Source organism: Bubalus bubalis, chromosome 1, assembly GCF_019923935.1.
Source record: "Bubalus bubalis isolate 160015118507 breed Murrah chromosome 1, NDDB_SH_1, whole genome shotgun sequence".
NCBI classification, from domain to species: Eukaryota; Metazoa; Chordata; class Mammalia; order Artiodactyla; family Bovidae; genus Bubalus; species Bubalus bubalis.
In genome coordinates, this window is record NC_059157.1 from 81,697,242 (window position 1) to 81,723,818 (window position 26,577).

Consider the following 26,577-nt stretch of genomic DNA (forward strand, 5'->3'; position numbering starts at 1 on the left):
AAAATTCAGAATAAACTTTTGGACATGTATACATGCATTACTTTTTATTAAGAGAGCAGGTTGTCCATCATTTGTTGGCCCAGCACTCCACAGCAGTTTTAGAAGCAATGGAGTCTTGGAAGAAGATTAAAAACAGAAAAGATTATTACTTTTAATAAGTATTAATGTATTTGTGACTCAGAAAATATGAATCAGTTAAGAAAATTCTCAGAGCAATTAACTATGTATTTTATTTCTCTTGTCTTTTACTCATTTAGCAGAGGTTAAATTGATTGCCTGCTCTGTACCGAGCATCATGCTAAATGACAGATATGTTTGAAAGAATTAAGACATAGCTTGTTTTGCAGAGTTTGTAATCTGATGTAGACTGCAGGTGACAAAGGAGTAAATACATAAACAAACATATAATTTACAAAATTATATACACTACTTTAGAGTTAGTGAGTAATAGAAATGAGTTTGAATTGACCTTCTCAGCAGGTCATCCTGGAAGGTCTCTCTGCTATTTCAGCTGAGGCAGAACCAGGGCTGGGGAGATTGTGCATGGTAAAAGGAAAAGCCTATATAAATATCCTGAGGATTTAACTTTTTAAAAAACTTATTCACTTGCAATAAAAAGGTAATCACTTTCAATTGCTTCATTAATTATACAAGAAACTAAATTTTAAATAATATTACTCAGGATATAGGCAGTTACTTTCCTCTAAAAACCTCAAAGTTAATCATGTGTGGAAATTAATTTCCCAAGTTTCCTTTTAAAGCTAGTGTGGAATTCTCTGTATGTTTACACATGACCTTCATTAAGGCAAAGAATTTCTTCATTTAGATTCTGGCTTTATTTGATGCTAATATGTTAAGTCAGGTTGTTTCTCAATACTTTGTGTCAAAGGAGGATAATTCCTCTTCTTCACTTTGTGTGCCTGAATCTCTGAATCATACTTAGGCTCAGACAGGGAGATAGTCACGCTTTTATCCAATCTGATTTTTTCTTAATTCATCAGACCTCAGAGCTAGTGAGTGTTCTTTAGTTTCATGAAAATACTGGGTAAGTTCAACATTACTATGGAAATCTGTCTTGTGAGAAAAGATTAATTGCATTTTTCTCATCTTTATTCTTTTTACTACATTTTTTTTAAAGCAAAAGTCTAACTCAGGTATAATAAGTTCTTCAAGTGATAAGGATTAGAGCTAATATTTGTGATTATTTTGAAGTGTTGACTGAAATACCCTCCTTGCCATCACTTCCTCCCTGTTCTGCCTGACCTTACTCCCCATACTTAAACTTCTTTGATTTGCTTTTCTTGGACTTTGAGACCTTTTATTCCTGTGTAGGCATCCAGAAATTAGTCATCGGATGTTATCATTGGAGGACTGGGAGGATAAAAAAGACAGCAAACCCTTGGCTTTTAAAGTCAAAAGCTTTATTTCCTATGCAAGAAGGAAGTATTTAGGAAGACTATTTGTTATCCAATTCAGAACTCCCCAGACTCTTGCCTCAGAACTGTAGTGGGGAGTAGAAAAGGGGAGGAAGTAAGATAATTAAACCTGCTTAGGGTTGGGCCACACTGTGTTTCTATTTCTTACCTGCAGTCATTTCAAAACAGGATGAGGGATACTAATAGACCCGTAAGATAAGTTTAGAAATCCAAAAGATAGAGGACACTGATTCTGGCATGTTAGCAGTCTCTCCTCTTAAAAATATTTCTCATGTTGATAAGGTGTGAGTTCTTCTGGCTTTTTGTGGTATCTAAGACAATTAAGTCTTGATAAAGATTTAGGGTTCTGGTGACTCCAGAGAAGCGTGTGAAAATAGTTAAGTTTTTCCAGCCGCCTTCAAAGAAGGTGAAAAAATAACTGAAAGAACTAACTGCCAAAAGTCACTTCTCAGTGTTGGTTGTTTGATGTTGGTGTAGACCATGGAGTAATAATTGATTCTCAGAAAACAGCAGTGGAGATGGATGCAGGAGCAAAGGACAGGAGAGGCAGAAGCCATTGTGACAGATCATGGTGTAGTACAGAGGGCAGCCACAGCCCAGACATGATCTCCTGGCCTCTCTCCTCCGTATAAGTGCCCTGAAAATTAGGTACCAGATTGAAGAGAAAGAAGAGGAAAGGAAGTTTTGAATGACTTACATTTAAACCTGAAATGACCAAGGATAGCAGGAAATGACTAAAATTTTGTTTTCTGCCATTAGTCAAGATTGGGCTTAACATTTATATATATTCAACATATGTTTACTGAACAATGACTATGTACCAGCCAGTGTTATAGATACTTGAGATATCACTGAGGCAGAGATCTGTGCCCTCAATAAGTGTCATCCTTGGAGGCCAACACAGAGAAAAATGATTGGAAGAGTGGGGTGGGTGAGATACTTACAGTATTAAATAGAATGGTCAAAGATGGCCTCATTTTGAAGGTCAGATTTACACAGACACTTGATAGAGGCCAGGCGGTTAGGTAACCTGATATTTTGGGATAGAGTCTTCCAGGGAAAGGCAACAACATGAGCAAAAGTCCCAGAAAAAGCAAAAGCATAGGACAGTAGTAGGAGAAGAGGGTAGAGATGTAGTGGAGGGCAGATTTTGGGGACCTACAGCTCATTTGACAGAATTTGGCTTTTGCTTTGAGTAAAATTACATTTACATTACCATTACAGTGTTCAAGTGAGGAGTAACATGATCTGATTTGCCTTTTTAAAGGTTCATTCTGCCAACTGTGGTTAATGTAGACCAAAGGGACCAGGAGAGTTAAAACAAGAGCAGTTAGAAGGTTATTGCTACAATCCAGGCAAGGGATGACAGTGGCCACTGTGAAGGTGAACACAAGTGATTCAATTATGAACATATTTTAAAAGTGGCACTAAATATGATTGGGGCTTCCTAGGTGGCTCAGTGGGTAAGAAACTTCCTGCCAATGCAGGAGACACAGGATATGTGAGTTTGATCCCTGGGTTAGGAAGATGCCCTGGAGAAAGAAATGGCAATCCACCTCAGTATTCTTGCCTGGGAAATTCTATGGACAGAGGAGCCTGGAGGGTTACAGTCCCTGGGGTCACAAAAGAGTCAGACATGACTTAGCGACAGAGCACAGCACTAATAGGACTGCCTACTGTATCAGATGAAGGATATGAAAGAAAGGAAGTAGTCAAGAGAACTAAAGTTTTCTGTCCTGAGTTACTGGAAGGATGCAGTTGAGATGGGGAAGGCTGCCTGAGAAACAAGTTTGGGGTTGGAGGAAATATAAAGAGATTGATCTTGAGTATATTAAGTTTAGGATATCTATCTCACAGCCACTTGGAATATTGAGTTTGCTGTTAGAATTTTATGAGCCTGGAAGATCTTAATTAGAGATATTTACTAAGAAATTTTAGGCATACAGATAATATTTAAAATTAAGAGGCTGAATTGAGGGCTAGTTCTGTTAGGGGGACCCTGGCCAGGCACCATAGTAACTATTTGCATGAGTCCTGGTAAGGAACACAGAACTAATAAGCCACCACCAACTGGAAGAGTTCAGAAAAGGTCAAAAGGAGACACCACATGTCCAACCACCTCCCAGAATCCTTCTCTGGCATCCATCTCGGCCTAACAAGGCATGCACCACCTGAGTCAGAATGATTGGCTAAAGACAACCCGGAAATAATCCCATCAGTATAAAACCTGACACTGCCAGAGACTGACAGAGCTGTTCTCCTGGGTTCCCTTACCCTACTGCTCTCCACCCAGGTACCCTTTCCCAATTAAATCTCTTGCTTTGTCAGCAATGTGTCTCCTCAGACAATTCACTTCTGAGTGTTAGACAGAGCCCAGTTTTGGGCCCTGGGAGGGGTCCCCCTTCCTAAAACAGTTCTCCATTTGAATGCTTTAGTAATCTAGCAGGCCTTCATCTTGCAAATAAGGACAATATATTCTAGGCAAAATATTGAAAACAACTACTCAAAGGCACTGGAAAGTTACCAAAACAGGCAGATTATGGAAGAAAATTGAAACTTGTAAGAAATAATTGGCATTGAGTGAGATCCTCATTTTCTACAATTTTTAGCTTGAGTGCCATCTCAGTAGTTCCTGCAAGGAATATTTTAAACTACAATAAAAAGCTTAAGTTTCTCTGGCCTGAAGAATCAGTAGATAAGGTTGGGGCAACCACAGAGAGTACAAAGTAATGGGGAAACAGAGCCAGAGGGGGGAGCCCTACTCTCTATGTATAAAGTCTATCAAAGCTCTTGCTGATACATGAACCATACAAGATTGAGAAAGATTTCTTTTAAGAACAAAATAAGGAACTGATATTTAAGCTATCTCTGGTAAGATAGTTTGAGTTCAATTAAATTAAGTGTCTGATTAAACAAATATTCCAATCTTTGGAATAGTAAGATAGAATATTTTGTATATAAAGTAGAGATTTTTCTCTGCAACATGTCACTTACAATGTTCTTATTATAATCTGAAATTGCTTAACATATGAAGAATCAGGAAAATGTGATCACTCTAGAGAAAAATAACAATAATGAGGCCAATCTGAAATAATGCAGATGTTGAAATTAGCAGACAAGGATTTTAAACTTGCTATTTTAACTATGCCTCATATGGTAAAAATGGTTATAATAAATGAAAATATATTTCTCATCAGAAAAACATAAAAAAAGAATCCAGTGAAAATTCTAGAACTAAAAAACACAGTATCTGTATCAAGGAATTCCCTGGGTGGGTTAACAGCAGAATGGAGATGGGAAAGGAAAGAGTCAGTGAATTTGAAGAAAGATCTGTAGAAATTATTCAATCTGAAAAAGCAAAAAATAAAAATTCAGAAATTTGAATAGATATTTAGAATCTGTGGGCAATACAAAAATGTCTAACACAACTGTTTTTGGAGTCCAGGTGCAAAGAAAGAGAATAACCCAGAAAAAGTATTTGAAGAAAAAGAAATGATTGAAAATTTCTCCAATCTAATGAAAGATATACTACTGATTCAGGAAGCTAAGCAAACTCAGACCAAGGTAAATATAACTGATACTATGTCTGGTCACATTATTGTCAAACTTCTGAAAATCAAAGGTAAAGAGAATATCCTGAAAGTAGCAAGAAAGAAAAGAGTTCTTATCTACAGGGGCCTGATGATTCATAAAACCATGAACTTCTAATCAGAAATCATAGACACCACAAGACGGTGGTGGAACAAAAAGTCTTCAAAGTATTAACATAAAGTCCTGGAACTATAGCATATAAGGTATCTAAGGAAGTAGCTTGGGAAGAGTAGCCAAGAAACTAGATGAAGTTAGAGAGAGAAAACAAAAACTGGAAAATGAATCAATAAGGAGGGAATGATCATCTGTGTCAAATGTTGCTATCCTATCAAGCACGGGCAGGAAATTAACCATTGGATTGAACAAGGACATCAGTAATAGTCTTGACAGGAAAAGGTTTGGTAGAAAGGTGAGCTTTAGGTTTGATTGGAGTGAGTTTAAGAGAGAATGAAAAGAAAGGAATTAGAAATTATAAGTAAAGGCAACTCTTTCACATAGTTTTGCTGTATAGGGAAGAAAGAAATGAATAGTGGTTAATGTGAAGAGTGGGGTCAAGAGAAAGTTTGTTTTGTTGTGGAAATATGCTAATTAGCATAATCTAGTAAAACCCAAAATAAACATGATAATTTTGGATAAAAAGGAAGATATTTGTCCACTATTACCAGGTCTGTAGAAAATAAAAACAAGGAAAACAAAATCCAGCCATTTGAATTAGAATAAAAAAAAATGACCACATGAATATATGACTTGAATTCTCAAGTCTCCTTTACCCTGGGCAAAGTTCTCTACTCCCTAAGTTTAACTATTCTTAATTTGTTCGTTTGTTAACACAAAGTATCGGAAAAGTATGTCCTCCAAAAATTATGTAAAAATCTATGATTTTACAGAGTGCTAACCTTGATTTATTCCTTTGTGCTCTTAATTTATTGACATTATTCTTATTATGGACAGTATATATTTCGAAAAATTGATTTTTCAGTTATTCTAAAGCTCCAAATGTCTTTTTCTAATAATATTGATGTTATATGAGGTAGTTTATCCTGGCCAGACCACAAAATCATATTAAGTAGCTGAATTATAATACTAGTTATCTGGGAAGTTTTAGATAGTCAGACTTTTATTTCTATGGGAAAACTTAATTCTAATTTCCAACCCAAGATTCTGGAACACATCTCCCATTATGAAGTGGGCCTGAAGGTGGGAGTGGAAACACAGCCCCCTAGTCACACTCCCCACCCTCACCTTCCAGCAGTGAGGGCAGGACATTGTCATGACACCAAGGATTCAAGCAATGGGGTAATGGAGATCTTGGACATTTATTTCCTCACTGGTGAAAATTAAATGAAGACTCAGGAATCACCCCAACTATAGCGATGAGAAGGAAGTTTCAGCAGGCAGAGTGTGTTGGTGAGTTCTTGGCTACATAGCAGCTTATATCTTTAAAGACATGTTAAAGTCTTTTTGTGCTGCACAAGATTTTATGTGTGTGTCCGTGTGCACACGCAGGTTATTATTTCCGTCTACACTGAAGGTTTGTTGATATGCGAACCCAACATCTAAAAAAGTGTCAATGGATACATTTCGTTTCAGATTTCTTATTTCATGATTGAGAGATAAATGTCCATTAAGTAAACTAAAAGCAAATTTATTCCTACGTAGGAAAACTCTGTTTCCTATGTACTATGCACCTATACCCTACAGTAGGAAATGACCACCCACTCCAGTATTCTTGCCTGGAGAATCCCATGAACAGAGGAGCCTGTAGGGCTACAGTCCATGAGGTCACAAAGGGTTGGACACTACCGAGAAACTAAGCACACACACGCTCTGCACCTGTAGGATTGCATAGTAATAATGATGTGTGTATTTAATGGCAATGCTTGGGGCAGGGGAAAACTGCTGAAGGAAGTTCTGAATCATGCATAGTTAAATTATTTTCAGCCTAAATTCAGTACTCTTTATAAAGCTTTGAACATTGGTGAACCATATAATTTGGGGGAAAAAAGGAATGTTAACCAGAACAGCTCCCAATTATGGGGGTGAGAACTTATGCTTGTTTCCTCAAGTGGAGAGACACTTTATTTAGATCTACTGCAGTAAATTTTTTTTTTGAATTTTTCTTCTTGATCTTCTGGGTCATCATTATAACTGTCTCCATTCTGCCTATTGTGAAATGTATAGCTTGTATATTTAGATATATGCTGGACTTTAAGAATTAGAGGTTGCATTCACCTATTTGTGAGGACATCGAATGATTTAAAATTCACAAGATGGAATTTTCTTTTTTATCTCAAATGCACTAGAGAAGCACTTGAGTTCAAAAGGTTTAGAGTCTTTGTAATTACAATTCATTGAGAGTAAGAATTACAGCTAAGTAATTTTCTTTTCTTGTCTCAAAAGAAATGGGTCCACAGATGTATATTTTGAATACTTAGAGAGTCTTAATTGCCTGCCATGCAGTAGTACTTAGGAGCTTGATTAAATGGGTTAAGACATCTATAGAAAGGGAACCTCTAAGTAAGAAGGGAATGTACTTGTTAACATTGCTTTTGAGACTGAATTTAAGATTTATAACATCCATCAATTTTTTTGGAAAGTTTAATGTACATGTTTTTGGAAACTAAGTAGTTCCCATATATTTTATGCTGATTCATGGGCATTGTTTCTCAATAGTTGCCATTTCAAATCTTTTTACTTTTTAAAAATTGCAGCATCTTAAATACCAAGATCTCTTCTCTATATTCTTCTAAGATATCACTGGTTCTGGTGATCAGGAGCTATTTGTTCAGTCATGACCTGTGGGGCTTTCGACGTGTCAAGCACCAAGCTGGGTATAATTACATTTTGGTGATTTCTTTCAGCTTTCTGAATCAGGCTAATGAATAGACTCAAGTATTTAAATAACTAGTTGAACTTTCTTAATTGATACAAGCTTTCTAATGATTCCACTTTGTCTAGTATGCTACCTGACAGCTTTATCTTAGTATTATGTACTTGACTGATAGTATTCAAAGGTACATGATATTTATATGAACCTTTGTCTTATTGAACTGTATATAGGACATATTCTAAGTTATATTTGTTTTTTGTTTTTTTTTTTTTAACAAAAGTTTATTCTTAAATGTACAATAGGTTCCAAGACAACACTTCATTCTAGCTATAGGTGGCAACAGATATTATGGCAGGGAATCCAGGTGTTTAAACAGGAATGGAACTAAGCGTCATCATTGCCTCAGGCACAATGAACAGCTTACTTTTTGCCAGATTTCTTAATTCCACCGGCGGCCAGGGGGCCTTTCCCCGCGGCCTTTGCTTTTAGCTCCTCAAATTTCTTCTGCTCCTCCTTCTGCTTCTGCTTGAATGCCTTATCTTCCTCGTCCATCTCCTTGGCTTGCTTCTTGGGCTGCTTCAGGGGCTTCTTCTTGCCACCTTCGTGGCCCGACATGGCGCCTGCTGCCCCTTCCCCAGACCCTGCCACCGGAAGCGGAGATCTAAGTTATATTTGAAAGATAAAATATGCTATTTCATAAACTTCAAAAACTAAAACATTGGAATCAATGTTTGTAAATTTAATATTTTATATCAAATTTTTTAGTCTTTTGTAAACTAAAATTTATAATCAAATGATTTTCTCTATGTTTTCACATTGTAAATTTATATGGGCACATATTTACTTTTCAATTAAAATTAAAATATTCATGTTAATTTATGAAAATTATACCAAATGATTTAATATTTAATTATAAATAATTAAAACAAATATTTAAAGGCTTTTACTGAAGAGTTTTATTGATTTTCTACATTAAAAATAATATGTATTTGGAAGAATAATTGGGTTCATAGTTTATTTCCTTTAAAAAAATCACATCATAAAATATATATTAGATATTGATCTGGATCATGTTACAAGTGGTTATAACTGAAGTTGTGGAAGTTATAATAATTATAAATAAAAACCCAGTTTTTAGAATTTCTCATTGAGAATTAACCTTAGCATCACAGATTTGCTCTAGCTAGATTAGAGTCTGAATCCTTGTTCTGGAACAAGGAACATATCTGCCATGTTACATTAAGCAAGTTATGAACTTCTACGAACAGTTGTTTCCTCATCTGTGAGATGGGGCAATAATTACAAAGACTAGAATAATTATGTTAAATACTCAACACCTCTTGACTTTTCATGGATATCCAGTAAATGCTACTTCTTTATTATTATTACTCCCACAGTATTATTTTATAGTTTCACCTTGATTATAATCAGAAATTACAACCCAAATTTGGCTTTAGATGACATTAAATTATTTTAAAAAGCAAAACAGTTATTCAGTATATTATGATAGACACCACTAATGTTATCAATAAGAATATTTCACAGACTGTAAAGGTCAATTCATTTTTCTGAAAAGTAACTCCTTGAGTAACATTTATCTGAATGTGTACATTCTAGTATGTTTGAAAACAATGGTGATACTCCATAATTACTCATATATTAGCATGTGAATTTATTTTATTCTCTTTCTTAATAGAGTATTATACAAAATCATGTCATTAAGTGTTGTTATTTCTAAGTCACTAGACTTTTAGATCATTCTAAGATTGCTTGCCTATATACTAGTATTAATATACTAATTTTGGAGTTAGTTTTTATTTCATTGTCTTTATTTGAAAAGAGGTTTGTGGTGTATTTGTATATGATTGTTTCTTTTTTTAGTATCAGAACTAATATGCCATAGTAAACAATCTTTGAAGTAAATCTTTGCTACAATATTATACAGGTATATGTTTTGTGAGGTTTGCATGACCACTAAGACATGCTTTAGTATTGTTTAGTTCAGTTCAGTAGCTCAGTTGTATCTGACTCTTTGCAACCCCATGGACTGCAGCATGCCAGGCCTTCCTGTCCATCATCAACTCCCAGAGATTACTCAAACTCATGTCCATTGAGTCGGTGATGCCATCCAACTATCTCATCCTCTGTTGTCCCCTTCTCCTCCCGCCTTCAATCTTTCCCAACATCAGGGGCTTTTCAAATGAGTCAATTCTTAACATCAGGTGGCCAAAGTACTGGAGTTTAGCTTCAGCAGCAGTCTTTCCAATGAATATTCAGGACTGATTTCCTTTAGGATGAACTGGTTGGATCTTCTTGCAGTCCAAAGGACTCTCAAGAGTCTTCTCCAACACCACAGTTAAAAAGCATCAATTCTTCGGCACTCATCTTTCTTTATAGTCCAACTCTCACATCCATACATGACTACTGGAAAAACCATAGCCTTGACAAGATGGAGCTTTGTTGGCAAAGTAATGTCTCTGCTTTTGAATATGCTGTCTAGTTTGATCATAACTTTCCTTCCAAGGAGGAAGCATCTTTAATTCATGGCTGCAGTCACCATCTACAGTGATTTTGGAGCCCCAAAAATAAAAGTATGCCACTGTTTCCATTGTTTCCCCATCTATTTGCCGTGAAGTGATGGGACTGGATGCCATAATCTTAATTTTCTGAATGTTGAGCTTTAAGCCCACTTTTTCACTCTCCTCTTTCACTTTCATCAAGAGGCTTTTTAGTTCTTCTTCACTTTCTGCCATAAGGGTGGTGTCATCTGCATATTTGAGGTTACTGATATTTCTCCTGGCAATCTTGATTCCAACTTGTACTTCATCCAGCCCAGCGTTTCTCATGATGTCCTCTGCATATAAGTTAAATAAGCAGGGTGACAATATACAGCCTTGACATACTCCTTTTCCTATTTGGAACAAGTCTGTTGTTCCATGTCCAGTTCTAACTGTTGCTTCCTGACCTGCATACAGGCTTCTCAAGAGGCAGGTCAGGTGGTCTGGTATTCCCGTCTCTTTCAGAATTTTCCACAGTTTGTTGTGATCCACACAGTCAAAGGCTTTGGCATAGTCAATAAAGCAGAAATAGATGTTTTTCTGGAACTCTCTTGCTCTTTTGATGATCCAACGGATGTTGGCAATTTGATCTCTGGTTCCTCTGCCTTTTCTAAAGCCAGCTTGAACATCTGGAAGTTCACAGTTCACATATATACTCAGGACTTCTTATTAAAAAGGAAACAAAGTCATATGCATGTCTTGCTCCATTGTCAGGGAAAACAAAAAAGTATTAGAACCACAGTTAGAAAGGGCCACAATTTTGTAAATGACTCTGCTACTCCATTGCTTATTGAAAACAGGTTGATAATTTTGTACATTGATCATTTTGATGTGTATTTTCCCAAGTTACAAAAACGAATCATTTGTGAAACATAATCATTTATGAAGAATTTTCTTTCTTATGGGAAGCCACTAGGTATGTGGGGCTATGAACACTTGAAATTTGGCTTCAATGAATGAGAAATGAACATTTAAATTTTATTTCCTGTTGATTTCCTTATATTTTAATAGTTATGCTTGGTTAGGGGATGTCTTATCAGACATCACAGTTACAGATTTATGCATGATTTTCATACATAGTTAGTTATATTCATATCTCGACTTGCTGCAGACAATGCCCAGGGTACAAGTGCATTAAGGTGACAAGTCCTTATACCAGTCTCCTCATCTTAACAACCATGCGGATGATTACAATGCAACATAATGGCAGAGATGAGACTTGGATTCCCAGATATTGGGTCCCAGCCTCAGCATCCCTAACAGAAATTAATTTCTGATTTCCTTATGCCAAGTGATAAACTTGGATGATGGTGATAATGATATTCAACAACCACAATAATTAAACTCTGTGTCCATCTCTGTGGTGTACAGATAAGAATGGAGAAAAAGGAGACAGAATAAAGGGAACATTCTTGTGACTACTCTCTGCTTATTTCTCCAGTGAATGTGTTGACAGAAATGACCATATTCTTAATAAACATTATTATTGGGCTTGGTTACAAATCTTTAATTGAGTTTGCTATGTGAAATCATTAATTTGAATAACACAACCTTATTTGATAAAGATTAGCATTGATGTGTAAATCCAACAGGGTAACTTTTCAGAATTATTTTCTGAAAGTAAAATATGGAATATTTTAATATGAGTAAACTCACTGCACAGGCTCAGTGATTTGACAATTAAAGGGCCATTGCACATAAATTATGAAACAAATGCCAAAAGCCATCTAGAGACTGAGTCAAGAATCTTTATATCTTCTTTTCAGTTATATACTAGCTGTTTGATATTTTGTTCTTTTGTTAGAACAGAATATCAAGCAAGTAGTATATGAGGAAAATAAGTGCAATGTATATGCCCTTCAAACTGCCACATAGCTGCTTTCTCTTTCCCAGTCTAGATTTCACAATAGATCTCTCAGATATACCAGTCTTTTTATCATTAACATTTATTTTTAGGAGGGCAAATATAAGAAATTCTGATCCATGGCACTTCAGTAACAATAATTTCGGCAGTGTTTTTGCAAGATCAAATTTTTTAGGATTTCATAACTTCTAATTCAGAGTGCTAGAGAATATGTAGTAAAATTTTAGTAGAAACTTATAAAATTTCTACCAGAAATTATAATCAGGCTCAAGTTCTGTTTCAAATGCGTTCTTGCAATTAACAGTGCTAAGCTGTTAACTGTCTATAGGAGCTAATCTTATGTTTAAAAACTGCTTATAATATTCTGGTGTTGTATATGAATATGTGAAGTGACTCCTGTCATCAACAAAATTTTGTTTGTGGAAAGAGCAAGTGCTCTGAGCTTTAAATATTAGTGTATTTTGAATTTGCCATGAATGCATGTGCTTTTTATTTCCTTGCGACATTGTTTTGGAATCCTTTGTTTAAATTGTTCTTCTCTGAGCTTTAGTAATAATTATAGGTTCATACTGAGTAGTTCATCAAATCTTGGGCAGAAAACAACAGAAATAATACAAGAGACCCTGAATTTAGAAAAACAGAGCCCAAAGCTGAGTTTAAAGTTAATAACACTTGTTTTGGGTCTATATGATTCATGTTGGATATCTGCATAGATTGATATACTTCTTTCTTGATGTGCAACTCCTTTTTCATCTTTGTAGGTAACCTGTGAATATGAAATTGACACTCATGTAAACTGCTTTCTCCTATTCCATTGGAAAGGTGTCTGTGTAGAACTACAGGAAATAAGGGCATGCATACACATTTCTCATGATAAATTAATAATGAAGAGAGAAAAGTATCATTGCTACATTGTAAATTATACAGTAAGTCTTAGGCGATTTATTTAGTATCTTAAACACCTAGGAAATTTGACTAGTTGGCGACAGTCAGAAACACGTATTAATTGCATGCTCAATCCCACATCTGAAATAAAAGAACATCAGGAATAGACCAATTCTAGTTTCCTTTTGAATATCATATTTTAATTTCTTTTATGTTTCTTTAATCTTTTCAGCAGAGCTTAAGGATTTGGAAGATGTTGATTAAAGCATTTCCTCTGATTAATTATATTTTGGCTTTCAACTGTTTTATTTTATTTTAAAATGAAGTGCACACACATTGTCTGGATTATAGGAGCATCTGCTCTTCCCAGTCTCTGCAAATATTTATATAAATCTTACTGCCACCCTGTTCCCTCCAACTTCTCACTGCTTAGCTAATCCTGATTGCATCTCCTCATTAAGCCATCTTCAGGATATGGAAACATAAATAAAACAGACTAACAGCCTACATTTCAGGGATATTTGTGTGCATGGTTTGCCATTTAACTCATGTTATTAAATACTCAGAATTTATTCTGAAATCATAGGTTTCCCTTACTTCTGCTTTCTTTATTTATACATCTGATTACTGTTAACCTAAAAACTATTTTGGATAAAATAGCTTGGTCCTTATCAAGAGGATACACTATTTTTAAGCAAGGTCTATGAAATTATTATGATTGAAAGTTTAGAACGTAGTAGGAAGTTTAAAGGTAACACATAAATGTTGAATATCTTCTGTTTGTTTTCCTTTCAACTATTTTAGTATTTGTTCCCTCCTTTTTTATGTATCTATGGGCTAAGAGAACATATAAAGATAGTACCTCTCCATGGGGATGGAATGCTAATACTTTCCATAATAATTGGCCTTCACCTGGGTTTCCTTAACTAATTATGGTTTTCATATGGGGACAGTACTTTAATCTGGGATCTTAGCTGTATTTCATGCTTTGATACAGAAGGAGAGACATTGATTTGACTTCGTTTTGCAATTTGTCCTTTGCCCATGTAGTTTCTGTAGACAGAATGATTTTTTTTTTGATAGTAAATTTCTAAGACAGAATTTCTGTTCTTGCAGCTTTATGTAATTATGTTCAAAGGGTTTGAATTAAAATGGAACAGATGTGTCCATCTTTAATTATGGTGTAACAAATTGTGTTACTCTAAGTCTTTATTAAGTGAAACGCTCATCTTTATGTAATAACGGGTCAGACAGTTTCAAAATGATATCAGTGAACACAGTGCATTGCCTATTCCAATTAGACTTCAAAAGGACTGTTAAAACTCAGAGGCTATGTATGTAGAGCCAGAAGAAACTATGGAAAATACATACACATACACATATTTGGTTTTTTTATTCGAATTTAAGTGAAAACAATTGTTAGAAATATATGATGAATTTTAATGTCATCTAAATAAGACTAAAATGTAATATTTGTTTTGACAGATCTGTCTGCTGAGTAGTGGAAATATACAACTCGGTATTGGAAAATACCATTTTAGGATTTCTGGAAAACCCTTTTGTATTTCTTTATGTAAACACTGCCTTTTAAATGAGTGACCAGGAAAGGCTTTTTATTTTCATTACTTCTAAGTTAGTACAAGAAAATCTTCTTATCTACTTGGTGGTTGAGTTCTTCAGTTGTGTCTGACTCTTCCAACCCAATGGACTGTAGCCCACAAGGCTCCTCTGTCCTTGGGATTTTCCAGGCAAGAATTTTGGGGTAGGTTGCTATTTCCTTCTCTAGGGGATCTTCCTGACCCAGGGATCAAACCTGTGTTTCCTTCATTGATGGCAGTCTTGCATGTGTATTATTTATCAGCTAAGCCAGCAGGGAGGCTACTTAAAGAACCAAAAATGATATTAGCAAGAATGATATGAATTGGCACAGATCCTGTGATGTGAGTCCCACCCCACTGTTTTGATTTCTGTCATTTGTACCAAAATTCCTTTATGCTTTGAAATGTCTTCAACTCCTCATATTTTTGCCTTCCCATAACCCTATCTGTTACCCTATTATTATTTTTATTTCCTGAATTTTTCTTCTTGACATACTCTCTGCTCCATTTTCAGCACTACCCTAATTCAGGGTCCATTACCCCATAGCCAGGTTCTTGCAACATCTTTCTAATGAGCTTTCTTGAACCTTATTTCCCCTTTTCATTCTTTAATTCATTACCAATTCAGTGTAAAAATAATAATTCTGTATGACACATTATTTCTTAAACTATTGTGATGGATGCAGACAAACCTCAAAAATATTGTGGGTTCTGTTACAGATCATCACAAGAAAGTGAATATTGCAATAAAGGAAGTCACACAAATCTTTTGTTCTCTCAGTGCATATAAAAGTTATATTTGAAATATACTCTAGATTACTAAATATGTAATGGCATTATGTCTAAAAAAACCTATATAACTTTAATTAAAAAATTTGTTAAAAATCCTAACCATCATCAAGCCTTCAGTAAGTCAAAATCTTTTTGCATTAGTAGCATTAAATATCACTGGTCACCATAACAAATATAATATTGAAAGAGTTTGCAATTATTATGAGAATTATCAAAATACGACACAGGCATGAGGTGAACAAATGCTGTTGGAAAAAATGGTGCTGATGGATTGGCTCAACTCAGTATTGCCACAAACCTTCAATTTGCAAAAAATTCAGTATCTGTGAAACAGATAAAGCAAAGCACAAGAAAACAAGGTATGCTTGTATAAGTTGTCTATTATGTGAAGCCATGCTTTTAAGTCTGATCTTCAAGATCATCTATAATCCATAACACTCTGTTCTCGCTGCTCCTCAATAAAATTCCCTGGTGGCTGAGTCAGTAAAGAATGCACCTGCAATGCAGGAGACCGCCTGCAGCACAGGAGACCCAGGTTTGATCCCTGGGTCTGGAAGATCCCCTGGAGAAGGGAAAGGCTGCCCACTCCAGTATTCTGGCCTGGAAAATTCCATGGACAGAGGAGCCTGGTGGGCCATAGTCCATGGGATCCCAAGAGTCACTAGTGATGCAATCTTCTTCCATAAAGTGCTTTTTATTTCAGTAATAAAACCAATTTCCTCCAAGCAGTGTTATTCATTGTATCCCAACATATATACCTTTATCCTCACCTCCATGTACTTTCTCCAACATAGGATGCCCTGGAAACTTTCTCATTAAACTCATCCCTTTTCTTGAAAGGCCAGATTCTCTATTCTGTTTTTGTTCCCTTTTCCCTGTTTCTGAGATATCAATTCAATTTTGATTCATACATGGTTTTTTGAACTCATTTTGAGTCCTCATAAAGATTTTCATCTCCTAGGGTCTTATTCAGAGTGAATAAATAGGGTCTTAATCAGAACGACTAAAGCAGAAGTATAAATTGGTTGATCAATCGACATACCTTCTTTGAAGGATTAATTGCTGAGGCTGTCTTCATGTTTATTGGGATGGGCAAGGGGAAGAAACATGAGATGGGTAAAAGAGAAAATTTTGGAAGCAAATATTTTATTTTATTGCAATATGCAAAAAATTGTTGGTTTCAAGGAAGCAAATACACTAAATTCAAAGTTGAGGAAAAAAAAGAGTAAACGTCACAGAGCTATAGGAAACACGAGATGTTGAAAGAGAATCTTACCAGAATAGCCTTCTTCAGCTTCATCTCTTGGGAATGAGTTACAACAGTGAACCAAAATAAGCATTAAGAAACCATAGAGGACATTAAGTGACAGTGCAGAGTTAATAGATTTTGAAACAGAAGACACACCCAGGAAGCCATTATGAGTGAGTGTGTCCCTTTAATATTCGGAGATGCTGCTCTGGGTCCTTCTGCTTTTACAGAAATCTCTCTTTTGCTTCCCACTCTCTTCCCTCAGCAGCCAAACACAGCCACAGTTTCAGGATCCAAGGAAGGGAACAAGGATTGATTTTCTCATTCCATCAGGGCAACAGGGTAGCTGATGTATTGGGTTGGCCCAAAAGTTCATATGGATTTTTTCGTAAAATATTATGGAAAAACTCAAATGAAGTTTTGTGCCAACCCAATAGTTTGATACTATCTCCTGCTAATCCTCAACACAGAACTCTGAATTCTTATCTATGGACTAAGAACACCTTTGGTGGTAGTTTAGTCGCTAAGGTGTGTCTGACTCTTTGTAACGCTGTAAACTGTAGCCCACCAGGTTCTTCTCCATGAGATTTTCCAGGCAAGAATACTGGAGTGGGTTGCCATTTCCCGCTCAAGGGGTTCTTCCTTAATCAGGGGTCTAGCTGCGTCTACTACATTGCACGTGGGTTCTTTACTGACTGAGCCACCAGGAAAGCCCTTAGAATACCTTTAGCTCTGATGAATTAGGAATAAGATAAGATAAATTCAGTTCAGTTCAGTCACTCAGTCGTGTCCGACTCTTTGCAACCCCATAGACTGCAGCGTTCCAGGCCTCCTTGTCCATCACCAACTCCCGGAGTTTACTCAAACTCATGTCCATTGAGTCAGTGATGCCATCCAACCATCTCATTCTCTGTGGTCCCCTTCTCCCCCCACCTTCAATCTTTGCCAGCATCAGGGTCTTTTCAAATAAGTCAGTTTTTTGCATCAGATGGCCAAAGTAGTGGAGTTTTGCTTCAGCATCAGTCCTTTCAATGAATATTCAGGATTGATTTCCTTTAGGATTGACTGGCTGGATCTCCTTGAAGTCCATGGGACTCTCAAGAGTCTTCTCCAACACCATAGTTCAAAAGCATCAGTTCTTCAGCATTAAGCTTTCTTTATACTCCAACTCTCACAGCCACACATGACTACTGGAAAAACCATAGCCTTGACAAGACGGACCTTTGTGGGCAAAGTAATGTCTCTGCTTTTTAATAAGCTGTCTAGGTTGCTCATAACTTTCTTCCAAGGAGCAAGCATCTTTTCTTCCAAGAGCAAGCATCTTTTAATTTCATGGCTGCAATCACCATCTGCAGTGATTTTGGAGACCCCCAAAATAAGTCTGTCACTGTTTCCCCTTCCATTTGCTATGAAGTGATGGGACTGGATGCCGTGATCTTAGTTTTCTGAATGTTGAGTTTTAAGCCAACTTTTTCACTCTCCTCTTTCACTTTTATCCAGAGGATTTTTAGTTCTTCACTTTCTGCCACAAGGGTGGTATCATCTACATATTTGAGGTTATTGATATTTCTCCCAGCAATCTTGATTCCAGCTTGTGCTTCATCCAACCCAGCATTGCTCATGATGTCCTCTGCATATAAGTTAAATAATCAGGGTGACAATATACAGCCTGACCTACTCCTTTCCTGATTTGAAACAAGTCTGTTGTTCCATGTGCAGTTTTAACTGTTGCTTCCTGACCTGCATACAGGTTTCTCAAGAGGCAGATCAGATGGTCCGGTATTCCCATCTCTTTAAGAATATTCCACAGTTTGTGGTGATGCACACAGTCAAAGGCTTTGGCATAGTCAGTAAAGCAGAAGTCGATGTTTTTCTGGGACATTCTTGCTTTTTCAATGATCCAACAAATGGTGGCAGTTTGATCTCTGGTTCCTCTGCCTTTTCTAAATCCAGCTTGAATATCTGGAAGTTCATGATTCACGTACTGTTGAAGCCTGGCTTTGAGAATCTTTAGCATTACTTGGCTAGCGTGTGAGTGAGTGCAATTGTGCGGTAGTTTGAGCATTCTTTGGCATTGCCTTTCTTTGGGATTGGAATGAAAAGTGACTGTTTCCAGTTCTGTGGCCACTGCTGAGTTTTCCAAATTTGCTGACATACCAAGTGCAACACTTTCACAGCAACTACTCTTATGATTTGAAATAGCTCAACTGGAACTCCATCATCTCCACTAGCTTTGTTTGTAGTTATGCTTTCTAAGGCCCACTTGACTTTGCATTCCAGGATGTCTGGCTCTAGGTGAGTGATCATACCATTGTGATTATCTGGGTCATGAAGATCTTTTTTGTATAGTTCTTCTGTGCATTCTTTCCACTTCTTCTTAATATCTTCTGCTTTTGTTAGGTCCATACCCTTTCTGTCCTTTATTGTGCCATCTTTGAATAAAATGTTCCCTTGGTATTTCTAATTTTCTTGAAGAGATCTTTAATCTTTCCCATTCTATTGTTTTCCTCTATTTCTTTGCACTGGTCACTGAGGTAGGCTTTCTTATCTCTCCTTGCTATTCTTTGGAACTCTGCATTCAAATGTGTATATCTTTCCTTTTCTCCTTTGCCCTTTGCTTCTCTTCTTTTCACAGCTATTTGCAAGGCCTCTTCAAACAACCATTTTGCCTTTTTGCATTTCTTTTTCTTGGGGATGGTTTGATCCCTGCCTCCTGTACAATGTCACAAACCTCCATCCATAGTCCTTCAGGAACTCTATCAGATCTAGTCCCTTAAAGCTATTTCTCACTTATACTGTATAATCATAAGGGATTTGATTTAGGTCATACCTGAATGGTCTAGTGGTTTTCCCTACTTTCTTCACTTTACGTCTGAATTTGGTATTAAGGTGTTCATGATCTAAGCCACAGTCAGCTCCCAGTCTTGCTTTTGTGACTGTATAGAGCTTCTCCATCTTTAGCTGCAAAGAATATACTCAATCTGATTTCAGTATTGACCATGTGGTGTTGTCCATGTGTAAATTTTCTCTTGTGTTGTTGAAAGAGGCTGTTTGCTTTGACTGGTGTGCTCTCTTGGGAAAAATCTATTAGCCTTTACCCTGCTTCATTCTGTAGTCCAAGCCCAAATTTGCTGTTACTCCAGGTATCTCTTGACTTCTACTTTTGTATTCCAGTCTCCTATAATGAAAAGGACATCTTATTTGGGTGTTAGTTCTAAAAGGTTGTGTAGGTCTTCATAGAACTGTTCAACTTCAGCTTCATCAGTGTTACTGGTTGGGGCATAGACTTGGATTACTGTGATATTGAATGGTTTGCCTTGGAAATGAACAGAGATTGTTCTTTCATTTTTGAGATTGCATCCAAGTACTGCATTTCGGACTCTCTTGCTGATTCTGATGGCTACTCCATTTCTTCTAAGGGATTCTTGCTCACACTAGTTGATATAATAGTCATCTGAGTTAAATTCACCCATTCCAGTCCATTTTCGCTTTCTGATTCTTAAAATGTCAATGTTCACTCTTGCCATCTTCTGTTTGATTATTTCTAATTTGCCTTGATTCATGGACCTAACATTCCAGGTTCCTATGCAATATTGCTCTTTACAGCATTGGACTTTACTTCTATCACCAGTCATATCTACAATTGGCTGTTGTTTTTGCTTTGGCTCCATCCCTTCATTTTTTCTGGAGTTATTTCTCCACTGATTTCCTGTAGCATATTGGGCACCTGCTGACATGGGGCATTCATCTTTCAGTGTCCTATTTTTTGTCTTTTTATACTGCTCATGGGGTTCTCAAGGCAAGAATACTGAAGTGGTCTGGCGTTCCCTTCTCCAGTGGACCACGTTTTGTCAGAAGTATAAAATAAGAACTGTAATTAAATTACTTATCTACTTTTAAAAAATGAAGAAAAGGTTGATTGTTGGGTTCTCTTAATATGCGAAGTGTATTTTTATGACCTGAACACATACAACAAATAGGATTTTTCTTATTCTTTAGTAACCAATTTAAAGTAACAAAAATCTCATTGAAATTAAAAAGTGTAGAGATGGAAATTAAAAGTAGTATAACTAGCGTGAAATGCTACAAATTAGTAACATCTTATTAGATAAACAGATCTGTTACTGTAAATCAAATAATTAGGTGTAAAGTGGACGTGGCTTCAATGAAGATGTTCATTTCTTGTCTTTCATTTTTATAATGCCAAAATTATGTTTATTGTAGAAAATTTGAACAGAGGGAATAATTGAAACAAAAAAGTTATCTTTAATCTCGTTCTACCATTTAGTGATAATCTCAGTCAATATATTGGTCACCATCTTTCTAAGAGGCAGTTTTGCAGAAATAGACATTCTCCTTTTACAAAAATATCACATTATGTGCTACTTAATAAAAACTTTTTACTTAACAACATGCAGTCATTTCCCACATCAATAATGTAATATGCTAAACCTTTTATGCCCAATATTAAGAAACACTAAATGCAGAATTGCTCCCATTTTACTTGTTAGTAGGCCAATTTAGTTACAAAAACTTATTTAAAATCACATGTTTAGCAAATACTAAATTTGTTTTTAAATGCTAATTTAAAAAGTCACATTTCAAAAGATACTAATTTTTCATCACTCGAAACATTATTTTGAGTCACCACTTTTTTAGAGTTTATCATCTATTCTTGTGTATTTCTTTATGGTGCTGTTGCTGGAAATCTTATCCCAAGATATATGTATTCATTTACATCTCATTAAGACTTTTAGTATTATTTTAATTGCCACAATATAACCATTTATAATCTAGATTTTAAAAGTGATCTTATTTACAACAAACTCATCAGTAGACATTGTGTGGTTAGACTTTCAGTTCAGTTCAGTCACTCAGTCGTGTCTGACTCTTTGCGACCCCATGAATCACAGTACACCAGGCCTCCCTGTCCATCACCAACTCCCAGAGTTCACTCAGACTCAAGTCCATTGAGTCAGTGATGCCATCCAGCCATCTCATCCTCTGGCGTCCCCTTCTCCTCCTGCCCTCAATCCCTTCCAGCATCAGAGTCTTTTCCAATGAGTCAGCTCTTCGCATGAGGTGGCCAAAGTACTGGAGTTTCAGCTTCAGCATCATTCCCTCCAAAGAAATCCCAGGGCTGATCTCCTTCAGAATGGACTGGTTGGATTGCCTTGCAGTCCAAGGGACTCTCAAGAGTCTTCTCCAACACCACAGTTCAAAAGACTTTAGGAATAGCTATTATATATGTGTTAATTTTCTCTATTACCATTTTTTTTAGCAGTCTCAGTCATATTTATATCTGTCTATAAGAGACTGAGATTGAGAGTTAAATTCTACTTACTAAAATTTGGTTTATAATTTTTGCATTTATGTTCATGTTTTGTTTTGGGGGAGGTTTATTGCTTTTCTTTTTCTAATTGCCTTTCTTAAGGTGAAAACTGAGGTTGACCTCTTTTAATATAGATACTTAGTGCTATAATTTCCCCCTTAATATTGCTTGCTGATATTTAGTGTTTATTCACTTTAAAATATTTTCTAATTTTCCTTATTTCTCCTTTGATTCATTGGTTATTTGGAAGTGTGTTATTATTTTTTAAATATTTGATGATTTCTAGAGATTGTTCTGTTGTTGATTTCTATTTTAATTCTGTTGTAGTCAGAGAACATTTTTATGACTTGAATAATTTTGAATTTATTGAGACTTATTTTATGGCCTGAATTGTGGTCTATCTTGGCAAATAGTCTGTTTGCTCTTGAAAAGAATGTGTATTTTGATGTTGGGTGTAGTGTTTTATGAATATTCTTTAAACTTGTATATTTTTTTAAATTGGACTGTGGTTAATTCACAATGTTGTGTTTATTTCTGCTATATAGAAAATTGAACCAGTTTTACATTTACATATATCCAGTATTTTTTAGATTCTTTTCCCATACTGTCAATCACAGAGTATTGAATAGAGTTTCCCATGCTACACAGTAGATTTTTATTCATTATCTATTTTATATATAATAGGGTGCATATCAATCCCAATATCCCAATTTATTCCTCCTCTCCCCTTCAGTAAACATAAGTTTGTTTTCTATCTCTGTGACTCTATTTTGGTTTTGTAACTAAGTTCATTTGTACCAGTTTTTAGATTCCACACATATGCAATATCATATTTTTTAGTTTACATATAAGCAATATTTGTCTTTTTCTGTTTGACTTACCTCACTTAGTATGACAACTTCTAGGTCTGTCCATGTGGCTACAAGTGATATTATTTTGTTCCTTTTCATGGTTGAGTAATATTCCATTGCATATATGTACCACTCCTTTTTTATCTGTTCTTCTGTTGATGGACATTTAGGTTGCTTCCAGATCCTGGCTACTGTAAATAGTGCTGCAGGGAACACTGGATTGCATGTATACTTTTGAATTATGGATTTCTCTGGATATGTGACCAAGAGTGAGATTGCTGGATTGTACGGTAGCTCTGTTTTTAGTTTTTAAAGAAACCTTCTTGCTGTTCTCCATAGTGACTATACCAGTATATGTTCCACCAACAGTGCAGGTGGATTTCCTTTCCTCTACACCCTCTACAGTATTTATTATTTGTAGACTTATTGATGATGGCTATTCTGACTGGTGCAAGCTTATACTGCATTGTAGTTTTGATTTATTTAATAAATAGTGGTGTTGAACATCTTTTCATGTGCTTTTTTGTTTGCATATTAAGTTGCTTGAAGTTATTCCTTTGATGGTCCTTAAAGGTACATGGGTTTCAGTAGTTGTGGAGTGTGGGCTCAATAGTTGTGGTGCACAAGCTCAGTTGCTCTACAGCCTGTTTAATCCTCCCTGACCAGGGATCAAATCTGTGTCCCCTGATTTGGCTGGCAGATTCTTAACCATTGGACCACCAGGGAAGTCCTTTAATTTTTCAAATATTTCTTTCTCTATGTATTTCATTTTTAATAATTTCTTACATTTTCAATTTTACCAATTTTTTGCAAGGCCTAATCTACCTCTAGGACTTCTCTGGTGGCTCAGTGTTAAAGACTTCACTGCCAGTTCAGGAGATGCAGGCTGTATCTCAGGGTTGGAAAGATCCCCTGGAGAAAGAAACAGCAACCCACTCCAGTATTCCTGCCTGGGCAATCCCATGTACAGAGGAGCCTGGAAGGCTTTAGGCCATGAGATCGCAAAAGAGTCAGACACGACTTAGTGACTAAAAAATAATAACGATCTATGTGGGTCATGGTGGAGAGGTCTGAGAGAATGTGGTCCACTGGAAAAGGCAATGGCAAACCACTTCAGTGTTCTTGCCTTGAGAACCCCATGAACAGTATAAAAAGGCAAAATGATAGGATACTGAAAGAGAAACTCTCCAGGTTGGTAGGTGACCAATATGCTATTGGAGATCAGTGGAGAAATAACTCCAGAAAGAATGAAGGGATGGAGCCAAAGCAAAATCAGTACCCAGTTGTGGATGTGACTGGTGATTGAAACAAGGTCCAATGCTGTAAAGGGCCATACTGCATTGGAACCTGGAATGTCAGATCCATGAATCAAGGCAAATTGGAAGCAGTCAAACAGGAGATGGCAAGAGTGAACGTCTACATTCTAGGAATCAGCGAACTAAGATGGACTGGAATGGGTGAATTTAACTCAGATGACCATTCTATCTACTACTGTGGGCAGGAATCCCTTAGAAGAAATGGAATAGCCATCATGGTCAACAAAAGAGTCCAAAATGCAGTACTTGGATGCAACCTCAAAAAAGACAGAATGATCTCTGTTCGTTTCCAAGGCAAACCATTCAATATCACAGTAATCCGAGTCTATGCCCCAACCAGTAACACTGAAGAAGCTGAAGTTGAATGGTTCTATGAAGACCTACAAGACCTTTTAAACTAACACCCCAAAATGATGTCCTTTTCATTATAGGGGACTGGAATGCAAAAGTAGGAAGTCAAGAAACACCTGGAGTAACAGGCAAATTAGGCCTTGGAGTACAGAATGAATCAGGGCAAAGGCTAATAGAGTTTTGCCAAGAGAACGCGATGGTCATAGCGAACACCGTCTTCCAACAACACAAGAGAAGACTCTACACATGGACATCACCAGATGGTCAACACTGAAATCAGATTGATTATACCCTTTGCAGCCAAAGATGGAGAAGCTTTACACAGTTCAGCAAAAACAAGACCAGGAGCTGACTGTGTCTCAGATCATGAACTCCGTATTGCCAAATTCAGACTTAAGTTGAAGAAAGTAGGGAAAACCACTAGACCATTCAGGTATGACCTAAATCAAATCCCTTATGATTATACAGTGGAAGTGAGAAATAGATTTAAGGGACTAGATCTGATAGATAGAGTGCCTGATGAACTATGGATGGAGGTTTGTGACATTGTACAGGAGACAGGGATCAAGACCATCCCCATGGAAAAGAAATGCAAAAAAGCAAAATGGCTGTCTGAGGAGGCCTTACAAATAGCTGTGAAAAGAAGAGAAGCAAAAAGCAAAGGAGAAAAGGAAAGATATAGCATCTGAATGCAGAGTTCCAAAGAATAGCAAGGAGAGATAAAAAAAGCCTTCCCCAGCTATCAGTGCAAAGAAATAGAGGAAAACAACAGAATGGGAAAGACTAGAGATCTCTTCAAGAACATTAGAGATATCAAGGGAACATTTCATGCAAAGATGGGCTTGATAAAGGACAGAAATGGTATGGACCTAACAGAAGCAGAAGATATTAAGAAGAGGTGGCAAGAATACACAGAATAACTGTACAAAAAAGATCTTCATGACCCAGATAATCACAGTGGTGTGATCACTCACCTAGAGCCAGACATGCTGGCATGTGAAGTCAAGTGCGCTTAGAAAACATCACTGCGAACAAAGCTAGTGGAGGTGATGGAATTCCATTTGAGCTCTTTCAAATCCTGAAAGATGATGCTGTGAAAGTGCTGCACTCAGTATGCCAGCAAATTTGGAAAACTCAGCAGTGGCCACAGGACTGGAAAAGGTCAGTTTTCATTCCAATCCCAAAGAAAGGCAATGCCAAAGAATGCTCAAACTACCGCACAATTGCACTCATCTCACATGCTAGTAAAGTAATGCTCAAAATTCTCCAAGCCAGGCTTCAGCAATACATGAACTGTAAACTTCCAGATGTTCAAGTTGGTTTTAGAAAAGGCAGAGGAACCAGAAATCAAATTGCCAACATCTGCTGGATCATCCAAAAATCAAGAGAGTTCCAGAAAAACATCTATTTCTGCTTTACTGACTATGCCAAAGCCTTTGACTGTGTGGATCACAACAAACTGTGGAAAATTCTGAAAGAGATGAGAATACCAGACCATCTGACCTGCCTCTTGAGAAGCCTGTATGCAGGTCAGGAAGCAACAGTTAGAACTGGACATGGAACAACAGACTGGTTCCAAATAGAAAAAGGAGTTCGTCAAGGCTGTATATTATCACCCTACTTATTTAACTTATATGCAGAGTACATCATGAGAAATGCTGGGCTGGATGAAGCACAAGCTAGAATCAAGATTGCTGGGAGAAATATCAATAACCTCAGATATGCAGATGACACCACCCTTATGGCAGAAAGTGAAGAGGAACTCAAAAGCCTCTTGATGAAAGTGAAAGAAGAGAGTGAAAAAGTTGGCTTAAAACTCAACATTCAGAAAACTAAGATCATGGCATCCATTCATGGCACATAGATGGGGAAACAGTGGAAATAGTGTCAGACTTTATTTTTGGGGGCTCCAAAATTACTGCAG

General features: G+C 36.6%; 1 protein-coding gene across 1 annotated transcript; it reads right to left on the reverse strand.

The window, feature by feature from the left end:
- Window positions 1-8,130: 8,130 nt before the first annotated feature.
- LOC112584193 (translation machinery-associated protein 7) lies at window positions 8,131-8,513 on the reverse strand. Its single transcript, XM_025282400.2, has one exon. The coding sequence runs from the start codon at window positions 8,470-8,472 to the stop codon at window positions 8,278-8,280; it is 195 nt and encodes a 64-aa protein (XP_025138185.2). The 5' UTR covers window positions 8,473-8,513; the 3' UTR covers window positions 8,131-8,277.
- Between the last annotated feature and the right edge of the window lie 18,064 nt (window positions 8,514-26,577).